Genomic DNA, 15,909 nt, shown 5'->3' on the forward strand with positions numbered 1-15,909 from the left:
TAGAATTAACTTGGTCTTGTAGCCTTGTTGTTTCTACAAGAAAACTTCACTGTCTTCTTACTACTGTAAGATTCTGGACTACACTTGCCTGTTTCAATTTCTCCTCAGTTTCTGAAGGAGAAAAAAAAATCATGGGCACTAATCGCCCCAGGACTGAAAAGAGATGCTAGGATTATTGGCAGAGGAAAGCTAGTGTCAAAGGCTTGGGAGCATGAAAAAGTTTCATACAGCTTGGTCCTCTTATAAAAATAAAATTAAAAGAGAATTTCTGTCCACCCATATCCAAATCCATCTCACAGGAAAGGGGCATACCAGAAAATGTGTAACAATAACTTAATTTAGATCAGAGTTTACAGGATGTGTAGAATGAATTCCTAAAATCTCCACATACAAAAGCCGGATTCTGATTTCACTCACACAGTTTTTACATCAGAATAATTCCCTTGACTTCAGTGCAGTTATTCCTGATTTACATAATGGGCTTGATGCTGGTGTCATTTTCAACATTTATAATCAAAGATTCGGGGATGGTAGCAGGTTGTTTTGCTACCTTTCATTGTACAATATGACATCTGAGTCACTGAAATAATTCATCATGCTTCATTTTGCCAGCAGTGTGGTGTCTCAGACATTTGGTCAGGCTACTTTCCATTACAAAATGTTAACCTGGAAATTTTACGCAAGGGAGTTTCAAAGACAATGTATCATTCAGCAAGATCTCACTGAAAAAAAACTACAGCGGGATGATAAGTCAACAACATACTATCTTAGACACCTTATAACATAGACCTGAGGATTAATACAGTCTCATGACACTCATCATGTCACAGTAAGAAGTATATATAATATACAGAATGGGAGTTAAGCAGTGCTCTTTTTTCATGAGCAAGTCTTTGCCCCTCTGCTATATTACAGGTTTATCAGGTGGGGGGGTGGAAGGGCAGGGAGAAAAATGTTCTCATGGCTATGTGTGAAATCATCACAGGGAGTAGTAGGTTCTCAGAGGATAAGTTCATACATTAGATAGCACGAAGAAAGCATTTTAAGACTTGTTATGGCAAAAATAACAAATTTGGTAAGGAAAAACCATAGGTAAAGAATTCTCCACATCAAATTCTGTGCTCAGGATGTAAATATCAAGTCATTAGGCCACCTGCTATTTTCCTTTTTAAACTCATAGGCTCCGGGTACTAGATCCCCCTTCCTTCCCCCTCCCTCCCTCCTACGTGCCCTGCCACCTTCCCATTCCTGCTGAGACACTATGTGGCTTCCCTTCCCCACCTTCCAGACTGCTCCCTGCACCACATTAAACAACAACTGGTAAGCTAACGGATTACCACTGGGCTTATTGGTTAAACGATTATTAGTTTAACTTTTGCATCCCTAGTGCTGACCTCTCCCAGATCAGGGCAGTGGGCCCCCCAAGGCAGCAAGATGATATTAAGTCTTTACTTGTCTTCTTACTGGTGTCCTTTCTGTAAGATTCAGAGAGATCTTCCCTGGCCCAGAGCCCAAGTGAGGTGTGACAAATAATGGCAGAAGCACTCAGATATGAATATGGTTAGGGAGTAGTGGATTTCTGCTTTATTTTAAATAGCTGAAAACCAACACATCTGGACTTCTAAGGAATGTCAGCTGGACAAGGAAAAAAAGAAAGTAAACTTTCTTTTTGAAAACAAGAAAGTAAACATAAATGCACTGGAAGGTGCATAAAACAATTTCTATTTTTGAAAAAAAATAAATTCATCTCAGTATTATATTCTAGTACCAAAATACTGCACCTTTCTGCAATGAAAACAACACCATGAACAAATAAATGCTTCCATATCCATGTACAAAGTGACACGGCAGAGCATTTACAGCATTATCTGTGAAGCGTGAATTCAAGCCTTGCTCTGCCCTCATGCTGAAGGTTACATCCAGTCCAGCCAGTTGGAAATGGACTGTGTAATCAAGGGCACCCAGATAGAATACCAACTACATCATTCTGTTGGGAGCCATGGATTACAGGAACTCGTGTGTCTTAGCCATGGTACCCTGAAGGCCATTAGGACTTATGACCTATTTTATTCTATGTCTAAATGATGACGGCAATGAGCTAATGTCAGATGTGTCATTAAATGTTCTGGTTATTCTGACTGCAAACAGAAACAGTTAACAGTGGGTGAACCTACACAAGATGTTTACTGAGGAGCTACCTAATTAGTACCACAATAAAGTCTCTGCTTTTACACATGCAGCCCTATTAGGCTGCAGTAAACTGATAAACTCTACCATACGACAGTACTTTTAAATACAAGTACTATCCTACTGTGGAGTTATTTACTGCACAGCAATGCATGTTTAGACACTGATAGGGCTGGCTGGAGTTTCAATGCACCAGCCAGCTTGTCCACAACATGCTGAGCTAGGTTGGAGCAAGGGTGCTTCAATGCAGGGGATGTCTGCCAGCTAGACCTGCACCCTCATGCCCCAGCCAGCCCTGCTGCAACATGTTGAGCTCAGTCAGAGCAGCCACGGGCTAACAGGCTGACCCCCTGGGCCTCCTGCCAGCCAGGGTTGCTCTGGCAATATGTGCCAGAGTTTACTGTTTTGAATTAAATGCATGTGTAGACATGCCCACTAACTTGATGACTGTGATGTCATTCTTTTTGCTTTATCATCTAGATTTAAAGTTATGAGGATTGATCCTTGAGTACACAAGAAGCCAACACGCTCAACTGGGGATATAAAAAAGAGAAAAAGGTGTGTTAAGGTATAGAAACTTGTACCATTTAGACTGGTTTAAATGCAGTTTAAATCTGAAGCGGACAGCTGTACTATAAACTGGTTTAAAGATGCCTGGAATGGTTAAAAATGGTACCTGAAAAAACAAGCCTTCATTTGGAACGCCTCACTGTGAACCAGGTCAATGTTATGTGTGCACATCAAATTTTCCATAATACAGGTTTGGTTGTTCCTCCAAGTGTCCCATGCTGCATCACTCCCAGAGGCAAAACTGACCAGGACTGCGCATGGGGCAGTCCCCCTCCTCTTCCCTCTCTCTACCTTCTCAGGCTCCAGTAGTGTGCAGTGTCCAGGAGCAGCAGCTGAAATTCTCTGCTGTTGAGGGGAGATGTCACTTCATGTTTTTACAGCTGATGCCCATGTCGACCACGCAAAAAACTCCTATTTTCAGCATCAACAAAACAGAATGACATCTCTCCCCAGCAGCAGCGGCCTCTGCCATTCCACAAGTCTACATTTCTCAGAGTGCCCTTCACTGACTAACACAGAAGCTGCTACTGCTGCTTCCTGCCCAGGCTGGACCCAGAAGGGCAAGGGAAGCAGGGGATGGCAGGAAGGGAAGGCATCCCTGATTCTATTCCGGCACCCTCCTCCAGTAGGCAGCACCCAGGGCTCCTGCCCCGCTTGCCCATCCATCCCTGTACTAATGATCACTCCTTGCCATACTCATTGCTTTAAATGGCCATTTTGGTACATGGTCAGAACTCTACTGCCCCTTTTTTCACTTTTTGTTTGCACTTTTTGAATCAATGAGATCCCTTGTACTGTTTGGCCAATAAAAGCCATATTTCTAACAACTGTGTGCTCCCTCCCTAATCAACTGTGCCCCCCTCATTATACTCTCCCCAGCTTTTTTTGGAAGTCCTCCTAATTCTCTTGTAGAACGGCTTTTTAAAACAATTTTCAGGATCTATCTTATACATTGAAAATCAAGAGTTCCTCCAGCTGTTTCCTAACAGCAAAACTCTAAGCCAGAGTGTGTCTCTTTAGTCAAAATACCCATTTTCTATCTTAAAATGAAGTATATCCTTCAGAACTGAACTGAGATTGAAAGTACTGATGCATACAGGCAGGTATGTCAATAGTTTTCCCGTGTACCCCGATAAGCTGCACTTTATCCATGGCACAACATACTGCAGCTATTTAAGTCTTTTCACTTTCCTCAGATGGGAAGGTCAGCAGGCAGTTTGCTCTGCTATTTGAAGACCACATACTGTATACAACATTTAGTGCTTCAGTTTTCAACTGTTTTTGATCCAAGGCATATCTTGGAAAATCCCAGCTTGTAACTGTCACTCATTTCTTGACTACAGAAATATAATAGAGCAATTCTGCTAGACTCAAGAGGAGTTCAATAGAATGTGGTCAGAATATTTTTGACCCTATGGATTCCTATTGTAAATCTCTGGGTTTAGCTTGTGAATCATGTAGGTTTTTCCACATGTAATAGGGTTAATATTGCAAGCCCCCCCACATCCTTAAAAGGATTTCACAGCACCCCAAGGCGCACTAGTTGACACTCACTGTTCTGGTGGTGGAAAGCAAGATTGCTGAAGCCATGAAACTCATTTACTTGTGAGCTAAACAACAGTTTTTAATGAACAGGGATGAAATATGTGCTTTATAAAGAATTAACAAGAAACATAATGGAAGTTACTGACCCAGTTAATGTACCAGGGTCCAAACAGATGCCCCTCCTCAGTTATGCAGTTTGTTTATTTTCACATTTTCTTCATTTCTTTAGTTTTGATATATTTTTAGAGCTTTCAGGAAACAAATAATTAAATCACAACTGAAACAGGCACAATAATCCCAGTGAGAGTTAAACCGGTTTCTAGAACTAAAATACAAAGTTGAACAGCAAAGCCGAGCCAAAACAGCTCTATAAATGTAAATGACTTGGCTGATTTCTTAAAAAATAGCTACACTTCTTGAAAAGCTTCACACTTATCTAAATAAAGATATAACATCATTTAGAGATGTAAAGTATTTCATTGAGTCTGAGAAGCATTAACCTTAGTATTTTTGTCCCTTCAAAATCCAATTCCTCTACAGTTTCCAAGACAGAGAATAAATTGGACCTCCCCCATATTTTGTCTATATTCTTATACAGTACCTGTCGCTGGAATAACTGATCAGCGATCACTTCAGAAGCAATGATTCATTCATCCTTAGAACACCCCCAAAAATGGGGAAGTATCAACCCCATTTTAAATTGATGAGGTGCCTTGATTTTCAGAAATGTTGTATACTCACATGTCCATCTGGAGACAAGGTAGCTTAAGAAGTTCAGAACCTCCCAAAAATCAAGTCCTTGTGATTTAAATCTATGATAGTGCTGTAACAGGACTCTCATTCTGCCCACAAACCTTCTTTTCCTCACTATAGTGCTTGTTTCTTTTCTGATAACAAAGGGTATAAACTTATCATCAAGTACATCAAGGTGGTTTCATCTGGGGTCAAATTTGAAGCAATTCAGGCTGATTTATAGCACTTTATTGCTTTGTGTTTTCTGAATCCTCATTTTTAGAGCTCTTGAAAGGCATTCAGAACACAAGAAATATTCCACCTGTCCATGCCCATAGGCCACATAGAACCCTTATATTTCTACCAGGAGAATTGCAGCTCACCCAGTAGAAAGGAGGAGTTTACAGATGTTCATACTGTTTCTCCCAGAACAAAAATGGCTGTTCTGGAAGAAAAGTAACCCATCTCCCACTTGGTAGAAGTTGTTCCTGGGAGAGTTTATCTGGGAGAATGAATGCCTGTACACTTCTTCACCACTTGATTCCTCCTGGAACCAGGAGGCGTTCAGTGGTGGGGAAAGGTTCCTGAGTGTTTTCTGAAGACCGAGGCACCATGGTCTGGACAAGGTATGGGGAGCGACTGCTCCCATCCCTCCAGGAGACTGGGAGGGAACAGGAGGAGCAGCCATCTGCTGCTTTCTGCCAGCTCCTTACATTGGGGTCTATGGTGCAAGAAGTGAAGGGGTGCTTTGCCTTGCTGCTCAGTCTGCTCAGTTCCCAGGCACCAGGAGCCAAGCCAAGCAAGCAGTGCTGCAAGCCCCTGCCCACTCCTCACACCAGAGTCCCACTGGACCCAGGGTGGTGGTGGGGAAGCGGTTGCTGTGCTACTCCAGTGCCCCTGGGAATAGGAGAACTGAAGCAGCTGCTGCTCCTCACACTTTCCCCAGACCAGGATCACCGGTCATGGCAAGGACAAGGAGAAGGGGAAAAGAGGTGGTTTCAAGCTGAATACCTGTATGGCTCCTTCTCCCAGAATCATTTCTAGGATGGAAGTTTTGGTGGAAATGAATGCCTGTACATAATCATAGTCTTTATTTGAGAACAAAAAAAATAAATACACTTTTGTGCCTGAAAATTAATCATCACAATATGCACATGCGCTTTTCATGCAAGTATTTCAAAGCATTTCACACATGGCAGGTATATACAGAGTTGCTGTATTATTAGCTATGAGCAACATTGGAAGGCTTTACTTTTTTAGATGTACAGAGATGTGTACACCAAAGATTTGGCTCCTACATAAGTTAATGGTGACTGTGGGTATCCAGCAAAAAAGACAAAAACAGGCCCAAAATATCTCAAGTTAGGCACTACTAAACAAGGATCTCTTGAAGCCTGGCTTGATATAAAGCACAAATCAAATTAGTGCCAGAGTCAAGAACAGAATGAACCCCTAAGGCTTAGGCCTAAGCTGTTACAAACCACAGCACTTGCATCAGAATCAAACGGTAACTCAGAACTGTTTACTTTAAGCTAAAATAATATAATGCAAAGGCAGATAGATATTCTTCAGATCTTCCTGTGATTTGAGAGTTTACTCTTTGCACTAAGCAGTTGTTTAAAGAAAAATAAAAACTAATTGCTTATTCTTTGAAATGACGTAGAAAAGATTTGTACAATTTATCAGAGGCTTCTGAAATAAGGGTGAAAATATCTGGCATTGACTTATGCAAACACAATCCAAGCAATCCCACTGTCTGTGTTTTAGGAAGGCACAATTAATTATATCAAATACTTCTCAGCCAGTTCCAAAACAAAACAAAAAACCCTTTGGTGCCTGAAGTACAAACTAGGTCATAATAAACCATGCAAGTCCAAGTAACTGATCCACAAACCCACTGTCTAATTGCTTCGTGCTTAAGTGGCTGTAGGTGTCTGACATTTCTGGCAAATCCTCTGTTAAGTCCCTGAAGTCCTAACAATGCATATGCCCAGAACTGTTTGCATCTTAGCTGAGTGTCTTAGCACTTCTTCTTAAGACCATTCAAAATTTACAAAACTAAGTCCTCTAAAGAACTCAGTACTGTAGATAACTAAGAGCAAACAAAACATACCAAACACAGCAGCCACAGCTACTTTCATTCAAAACATGATGGTGCAGCAGGACAGGAAAAGGATAGCCATAATGGCCACCTTTTCATAATAGCCTAATGGTTAAAGGACTTGCCTAGGAAGCAGGAGATCTGGGTTCTAAGCCCTCTTCAGCTTGCAGGGATTCAGAGCCACATCTCCAACTTCTGAGGAGGTTGTAGCCTTACAAAGCTGTAAGGCTCAGCTAGGAGGGTAGAGCATACAGCAGAGTGTGTTCCACCTCTCCTGCTGAATCTTGGCTGTCAATGTACAGACAAGGATATTAGGGCCCCTCTACATGTGCAGGTAAAGACACAATGGAATCTAACTTGGGATTCACACAGCTGTGCATCCTGACAGGTTACACATGTATGGCAGGTGATGTGATTATGGGATTCAGTATAAAATCCCACCATGCCTTATTGCTGGTAGAGCCTAGGGTTGCAGGCATAAACATTTTGTTTATCCCTCCAGACCTACCAGGGAAACACAGGGAGATAATGCCAGGGGTGAGTGAGTGAGCGCATGCATATGTGTGTGCATGCGTGCACAGCTAATTCAGGCCTAGTTTCAATTTGCGTTTTAGGTACCATACCAGTAGGCCTTGATCCTGGAAAAACTTAAGGCACATGCCTAATTTCACAGACCTAGTCTAATGGTTACAGGGTGAATCTACACTTTCAATTAGTGTGGCGTGATAAACTCTGGAGCAGTTCGCACAAGAGTTAAGAGCTCCTGGGCACAGTGTATACACGTGTGCCCAGGACTACAGCAGTTTGAGCCAGGGCGGAGCAGTTCTGGGCTGGCAGCAGCCTCGGGTAGTGTCAGGCAGCAGAGAGGCTGGCTGGGGCACCAGAGTGCCCAAAGAGTGGTGGTTCACCAGCAGGCAGGGGTCTGGCCCTGCTGCCTCGGTGCAATTCAATTTACACCTGGGTCAATGTTTACACACACCTTTGGAAGCAGTTATGTTTGCTGCCATAAGATAGTACTGTCCCTGATAGCACTATCTTATGGCAGTGAAAATTAGTTTGCTGCAGTCTAATAGTATTGCACATGTAGACTGTGATGCTTTACACTGCAGCAAATTAGTCTACTGCACAGTTAAGCCCACATGTAGATGCAACCACAGAGTGTTTAATTGATTTCAGTTCTTTTCAGAATTAGGTCCCTTAATTGGTAACGGTCTAAGACAAGGGTCAGCAACATTTTTGGGCAGAGTACCAAAAACACTGGCAACCTCGACTTGTAAGATATTGGAGTGCCAAGGCTGGATGGCAGGAGAGCCATGAGGGGCCTGATCCTTGTTAGGGCAGCACAGCTTTAGCCCCTTCCCCATCATACACCCTAAGGCATGCATGCCAAACAAAATACCCTTGTGTTTCACACTCTGGTACATGTGCCAGTACTCCGGTCTAAGATATTAACTTCTCCTCAAATAAATGATTGATTTCACTTTCCTTTCTACTATCTGACCTCAAGATACCCAAATTTTAAATCATAAAACTGGACAGTAATAATTTCTATATTATTTCAGGCAGTTTTATCCAATTTAATGATAAAAAAATGTAAAATGTTCTTACATGCTGTGGATCTTAATACTACTTGTCTTGGCTACTTGTACTTGCTACTTAGCTGACTTGCTTTTTGACTGATTCACACCTCAATTTCTCAGTACACTGAATCTAGATCAATAAAAGCTTACAGTAATGGTTAAGAATGAACGATTAACAACCAGAGTACTGTATTGCACTGTGTTCAGGATAGGTAGAGGTTCTATTTGATCATTTTACTATGGTAGAAATGTAATAAAAAGCTACTACTTTTTTCAGTTAAAAGAAGGGGAAGAAAAGTGATGTTCACAGCTAATTTTGCGGCAGACAAAAGAAATCATCTTACCTGAAACACTTTGCCGGTTTGAATCAGAGTCCCCATTGCTTGTGTTAGAGTTGTTGGGAGAGTTATTGTCCACCCCACCCAGCAGAGGGCGCAAGTGACTCACAGAGACCTGCTCAATGAAGGATGTCCCATACTTGCGAAAATACCACCACTCAAATATCTAAAACACAAGCAGACAATATATCACATTACCGGGTGCATACGTTGCCTGTTCTCTCTGGAGCCTAAAGTGTGAAATTTTTATTAATGCTGTCACATCTATCTAAATTTCATTCTGCATCTCTTAACACTGATTTCCCATTCTTTACATATACATTCTTATTCAGTGTTCAGCATTTTTCAGACATCATGAAAGGAAAGAAATAAAAGTAAGGATATTCTGGCATTTCTACCAATAAACACCTGACTCTTCACACTAATAAAATACCTGTCTTTCACAAATCATAGACAACAAAGGTAGAAAAGACTTTTGATGTCATCTATTAAACAACTCTGCCCATGGATGATTGAACCCTGTATTATACTCACAGGTGGCTTGGGAGAAGAGCTGGGTGAAATTTTTCAGATCAAAAGCTTATTCATGAATAAAATGCAATCTCTGGTGATGAAAATGTGTGTTGGATAGACCCAATAATTTCAGCTGAAAAAAATGGTGGTAGTGGTGGTGGGGGGAGTCTTGGTGAAGGCAGAAAGCGTTCTGTTGACATTTTCAAAATGAGGTATTTTGATTTTTCATTTCCAAAACACTGATTTTGAACCAGCATGGCTAAACTTAATTGAAAAAGGTGGGGGAAAAAACCTCAAAATGAAACATTTTGCTTCTAAGTCAAACAGAATTTTCACTTTAAGGAAATTCAATTTGTTTTTCATTTCACTGATAAAACTGGGGTTTTCTATTTTGTTTTGCATTGACTCAAAATGCATTTTTTCCCAAAAATTTCAACTCGGTTAAATTATGCACACAGCTCTACTTGGGAATTGAGCTATCCCACAACTTAAGAGAGATCAGTGTATGGACAAATATATTTTCTTCATATTTTTCATAGTGAAGGCAACAATTACATTCTAGGGCAAGGGTCCTCAATCAAGGTCTTTTAAAACTACTGGAGCTGGCCTGTGGAGCTAGGAGGCTTGTGTGGTGTTCCCCTCACAAAGCCCCCTGATACTGGCCAGGTGCTTGATGCAACAGTGGCAGCAACATCTGGGTCCAAGTGCTGGCCCACCTCAGATCCAAGCTGGGGCATTACAACCCAGCAGCAAGAAATTATCAGGGTGGATGACTGTACTACTTCTGGTTTGGAATAGGCTCCTCCCAGAAGTGGTACAGTCATTCACCCTGGCAATCTTCAAAAAACATATTGATGCCCATCTTGCTGGGACCATTTGAACCCAACGATCTTTCCTGCCCAAGTGCAGGGGGGCTGGACCCGATGATCTGTAAGTTCCCTCCTTCCAACCCCTAACAACTATGAAATCTTCAAATGTTGCAACTTTGATTGTAAACACTATAAATATATTCACACATTAGAAATGAGGACAACTGAGGTTGCAGTTGTTCTGTATGAATAAGCACTTTCTTCAGTAAAGTAGCAAGAGCGAATAATTTAAGGAAAGGTTTTTTTCCCCAGTATTGGCAGTCCTTTCTGATATTGATTGGGCTGGAAATTGGTCTCTCTCTTTTCCTTTCATTTTTGTAGTTTCTGTACTTCTGATTCCAGTCCCTGCCAATATCTGAAACCCTGTACAAAACACCAATGCCATATAAAATACCAGTTTACTATGCCTTGTGAGGACTATGTTCATCAGCATGCCAGCCCAGGGCTGCTCCAACCCGGCTCAATGTCCTGCAAAGGGGCTGGTTGGGGCTCAAGGCAATACAGTGCAGGGATGGCCGGCAGGCAGCCCCTGCACTGTAGCAGCCTCGCGCTCCAGCCACCATCTGCACGTGCATTTCAGTACATGTAATTACTCCACTGTGGGATAATACTTGTCCTGGACAGTACTATCCTACAGCAGAGTTAATTTACTGCGCCCTAACACAGGCTCATGTATAGATGGTAACACTTTACTGTGGACCTAATTTGTCAGTTCCACAGTAAAGCACACATGTAGATGCACCCACCGCATCCTAACTGTGTTATATAACTAGGCTACAGCATCTCATCTATGGAAAGTCTCATATGTTAGCCTGGTTACAAAATACATGTGAAGTTCAACATATGCTATAAACAAGAATTAAGTTTTTAAATTGAGCTGGACAGCTGGGTGGACAGCTAGGTTAAAACCAAGTTTTCAGACCTGTTTATACATGTAATATAGTCAATGATTCAATTTAGGCCATAAACTTAATCCCAGGAAGTGCTAGAGGAGACAGGGCAGTGGAGGATTTAATTTGTTCATTTTAAATTATGTAAAGTAACCAACCAAACAGGAAGATGGAGGGTACAGGCATGAAGAAGTCTTTGTACTCTCCTGAGCTATGCAGACTAGGAAAAAAAGGATCCACTAAAATCAACTGACTTCAGTGGAGCCACGGTTTCATAAGGCATATAGGTTCTCAGAGAGACAAAACAAGAGGGGAAAAGTATAATTTTACTTAAGAGCAATGCAAAATAAGCACTAGTATTACCCAAAGCTGACCATCACAGAGTCACTGCTGTATCTAGAAATGTCATAACTATGAAGTAAGTGAGGGTCCCATCAGTTGCTACTCTTCTAAAATGATGGCATTTTCCTTCATTTCATAACCTGCACTAACTGTGATTCCAGCTTCTAATAAGTAAATACAGCAAACTGATAATGAAATAAATCTGCCAAAACAGACCATATGGTGGAAAATTCCAACCCATATTAGCACAGCCAGTAGGACAAAATCAGTAATTTAGGTCTGAGAAAAGAATGTTTATTTTAGAAAGATTTTCATTTAAGACCTTATTAAGAATAGGTGTTTGAGAATTGCATGTGTTGTGCAATGTGTTATATTAAGCTGGGGTGTACTGTATTTTCTCCCATATAATACACCCCCAAATTTAGCATGCACCCCATTTTGTCAAAGTCCCAAGAAGGAAAAAAGCTTTACCTTAGATATAGGGTCTTCTGCTGGGGCTGGAGGGCTGTGTGCTAGGGTTGGGGGGCTAGTGAATTGTATACTGGGGCTGGCGAACTGCACGTTGGGGTTTGGCAGTTGAAGAATTGGGGGTTGTGAGCCGTGCGAGGGTTGGGGGCTGTGTGCCAGCCCTGATGCCACGCAGGCACTGGGGCTGGAGCTACATGTCAGCTCCATTGGGCCATGCTGATGCTGGGAACAGAGCTTCACAGGTAGGCCCAATCCTGTCAGCACTGGAGCCAAAGCTGCGCAGCCAGGCCTGATGTTGCTGGTACTGGAGCCAGGAACCAGACACAACCCAGCTGTGCTAGTGCCATGTGCTAGGTACAACCCAATGCAAGGTCCCAGAGTCAGCGTGCTGGGTCCAATCCAGCATGAACATCTTGAGCCAGTGTTGGGTCAGACTTGGTGTACTTAGTCTGTGGCCCATATGCTGGATCAGACCTGGCGCACCAAATCTGGCTGTGGGGCTACCAGAGCCCAATTGCAAAGCCCAATCTGGCATGCAGTTGGGAAGGGAGCTTTCCCATGGGTCTGGAAATTTGGCAACAGAGAGTGGCGGGAAGAAGAAGCAGTGATGGTGTTATCTACCATGTCCCCACCCATATCATCAATTTTCTGGACCCAGGGGAGGCTTTTTCCTCGTACACAGAGCATTTACTCCAATCCAAGACAGCAGCGACAGCTCAGGCCAGGCCCTGGAGCCAGAGCTGTCATGCTGCTGCTGCAGGTACAGGGCCAGCCTGGGTCTGAAGCAAACACATGTTCTGTGCCCCAGGCTGGAACAGGGATGGACCCTACCAGACCCAAAGCAAGAGTAAGCATGGGGGAAGGGGGAAAGGGACTCAGGGATAGGCAGCAGGGGGTAAAGTGTGGGGAGAAAGGGGCAGGGATCAAGCCCCACTGCCAACCCCTCCCACTGCCCTCCACTGCCTGTCCCCTCATTGCCTCCCTGATCACCTGCCCCCCACCACTTCCCCATTTACCTGCCTCCCTTACCACCTACCCACCCTTCTGCCCTCCTACTGCTTCCCCCCACTGCATGACCTCCTGCCATGGCTTTCCTGCTGCAGCAGTGGACAGGTGAATTTAAGTTGACCCTCCAATAATTCAATTCTACATATATAACACATTTATGAAATTTCTATGTCTAGAATCTACTTACTGGGGGAGAGGCGCATTTTAAATTTAGGGCTGTCTTGGATTTGCATAAATATAATAATGTGCACCCTCATTTTCCCCCGCTGATTTTGAGGAAAAAGATACTGATATATGTAAGAAAATATGGTAGTTTAGATAACTTAGCGTGCTGGTGTGCCATCAGTTTGTAAAATGAACAGGATAGTGAGTGTCTTACTAGTGGGACCTGACCAGAACTTCCCCCTGCTACTTTTGTTGAAACACTAGGAATGTCTGCATCATAAACCTACCTGCCAAGCATGTACCATCAAACATGCCATGCTACTCTGTGTGGGCTACTTACTGAACCAGAAACAGCACAGCCATATACATGTGATGCTACAAGCAGACTAATTTGTCTGATCAAATCAAAAACAACTCTTGCCACAACTGTCCTCTACTGAATTGCCTCTCAGCTAACCAAATCCACTGCCCCTCTCACCCCAGGCATCGTTTGTAGACTTCCTGATTTTTACCTGCAACAGGCAAGGAAATTAAACAGATAGCTATCAAACAAGTACTGCTGTAGTATTGGAGAACTGGACAATTAAGAGCAATATTGAAGGTACACAAAGGATGCTAGTTGCTCCCAGTCTTCCCCATTACCAAGTCTTATTATCACCTCTTTGAATTTATTTCTTAAACCTTTTATCTCTTCCCTCTTCTCAGTTTTCTCCAACTTCCTCTTTGGGGCCAATCACAGGGCTAGATATTCCACTACTTGGGAAAGGCCTTTTCAAATTGCTAAATAACAGCACTTAAAGCTATTAGGCCTTAGGCCAGGGGTGAACAATTATTCTGATCACTTAGTTTGATCTGCAACAGCTTGCCAAAACTCCCCAAATAACTCTGCCCCACGCTCAGCTGGTTAGATGGATTGAGGCGGTGGGTGGGCGGGCAGTGGCATCTGGGAGTGAGACAGGTGGATGGGGCTAGGCCCAGGGCTGGGATCAAGATCACAGGGCTATGACAGCATGGGGCCGGGGCCCAGGGCAGAGCTGTGATCCAATCCCTGCGTGCCTGTGGCTCCACAGGCAGAGGAGTGCAAGGGGCAGATCACAGCTCTGCTATGGGCCCCAGCCCTGGGCTGTCACTACCCAGTGATCCCAGCAACTCCATGGAGACCCACCTGGGACCCACATGGGCAGGGCACGCAGGCGGACAGATGGGATGGGGTCACAGGCGGGCAGGGAGCAGTGTCCGGGAACAGTATGGGTGGGTAGGGCCTGGGATCACAGGGTAGTGACAGTGCAGGTCTAGGGCAGAGCTGCAATCTGCTCCCTGCATGCCGTGGCCCGCTGAACTGGCACCAGTGCAGGCGTGTGTGGGCAGTGGATCATTGGCCCCGGCCCCGTGCTGTCACCACCCAGCTATCCTGATCATAGAATCACAGAAAATTAGAGTTGGAAGAGACCTCAGGAGGTCATCTAGTTCAACCCCCCACTCAAAGCAGGACCATCCCTAACTAAATTGTTTCAGCCAGGGCTTTGGTGAGCTGGGCCTTAAAAACCTCCAAGAATGGAGATTCCACCACTTCTCTAGCTAAGTTGTTCCAGTGCTTCACCACCCTCCTAGTGAGAAAGTTTTTCCTAATATCTACCCGAAACTTCCCTTGTTGCAATTTGAGACTATTGATCTTTGCTCTGTCATCTGCCACCACTGACAACAGTTTAGCTCCATCCTCTTTCAAACCCCTTCAGGTAGTTGAAGGCTGCTATCCAATCCCTTCTCAGTCTTCTCTTCTACAGACTAAATCAGCCCAGTTCCCTCAGCCTCTCCTCACAAGTCATGTGCCCCAGCCCCATAAAGATTTTTGCTGCTCTGGGATCAGGCCCTGCCTGCCAATCCTTCTCCCAGACACCACTCCCCATCTGCCCACAGCCCCATCCATATGCCCACCCTTGCGCCCTGCCCAGGCTGGTCTCTATGGAGATGCTGCCTGCCAGCTCCATCCAGCACCCCCAACAATGGGTGCAGGGAAGATGGGCCAGCGTGCCTGGGCAGTGGGGCTGAGTCCGGTAGCAGCAGCAGTGGAGGAGACTGGCAGCAACAGCTGGAAGGAGCCACCACTGCAGGGGCTGCTGAGTCTGGCTGCCACGCCATCCCAGCCCCACTGCATGCCCAAGGGCAGCGGCACCAGCCACATATGCCATACCCAGGCTGCCGTCCACACCTGCATCAGGTGGTGCTGAGGGACCCTCAATGGGCCAGACAAAATCTCTTGGTGGGTCAGATCCAGCCCACAGGCCATATTTTGTCCACCCCTGCCTTAGACCTCAGTCTGATCTTCTCTAAGTTTCTAAGAGTGACACCCTGCCCCTCAGACACTCTACTACCCAGGCCAGAGTCTCTGTTCCTGTTGTGTCTTCTGGCTGCAATCTTTCTGTGAGTCATTGATGGATCGCCTTCTTTCATACCATAAAGCATTGTTGTCTTTGTTCCACCACTGCCTGATTTAGAAACCTGAATCTTTCTGACGCTGACCTTCCTCCTCTGCCCCAAATAACAGACCTATGTTCTTCTTGCTTCCTCCTGTTAATATTTTTTTTTTTTTTTTTTTTTTTT

The 15,909-nt window shown here is 44.0% G+C and overlaps 1 protein-coding gene across 7 annotated transcripts in view; it reads right to left on the reverse strand.

The window, feature by feature from the left end:
- The window catches only part of ST7 (suppression of tumorigenicity 7), a 275,611-nt gene that overhangs the window by 128,288 nt on the left and 131,414 nt on the right, over positions 1–15,909 (reverse strand). For all 7 annotated transcript variants that reach the window (XM_019514533.1, XM_019514531.1, XM_019514536.1 and 4 more), the window contains one exon: positions 9,060–9,219. In XM_019514533.1, the coding sequence (XP_019370078.1) occupies positions 9,060–9,219 (160 nt within the window). The remainder of the gene's footprint in view (positions 1–9,059; positions 9,220–15,909) is intronic.

This window comes from Gavialis gangeticus, unplaced genomic scaffold (assembly GCF_001723915.1).
Source record: "Gavialis gangeticus isolate Ggan-Ray unplaced genomic scaffold, GavGan_comp1, whole genome shotgun sequence".
Classification (NCBI taxonomy): Eukaryota; Metazoa; Chordata; order Crocodylia; family Gavialidae; genus Gavialis; species Gavialis gangeticus.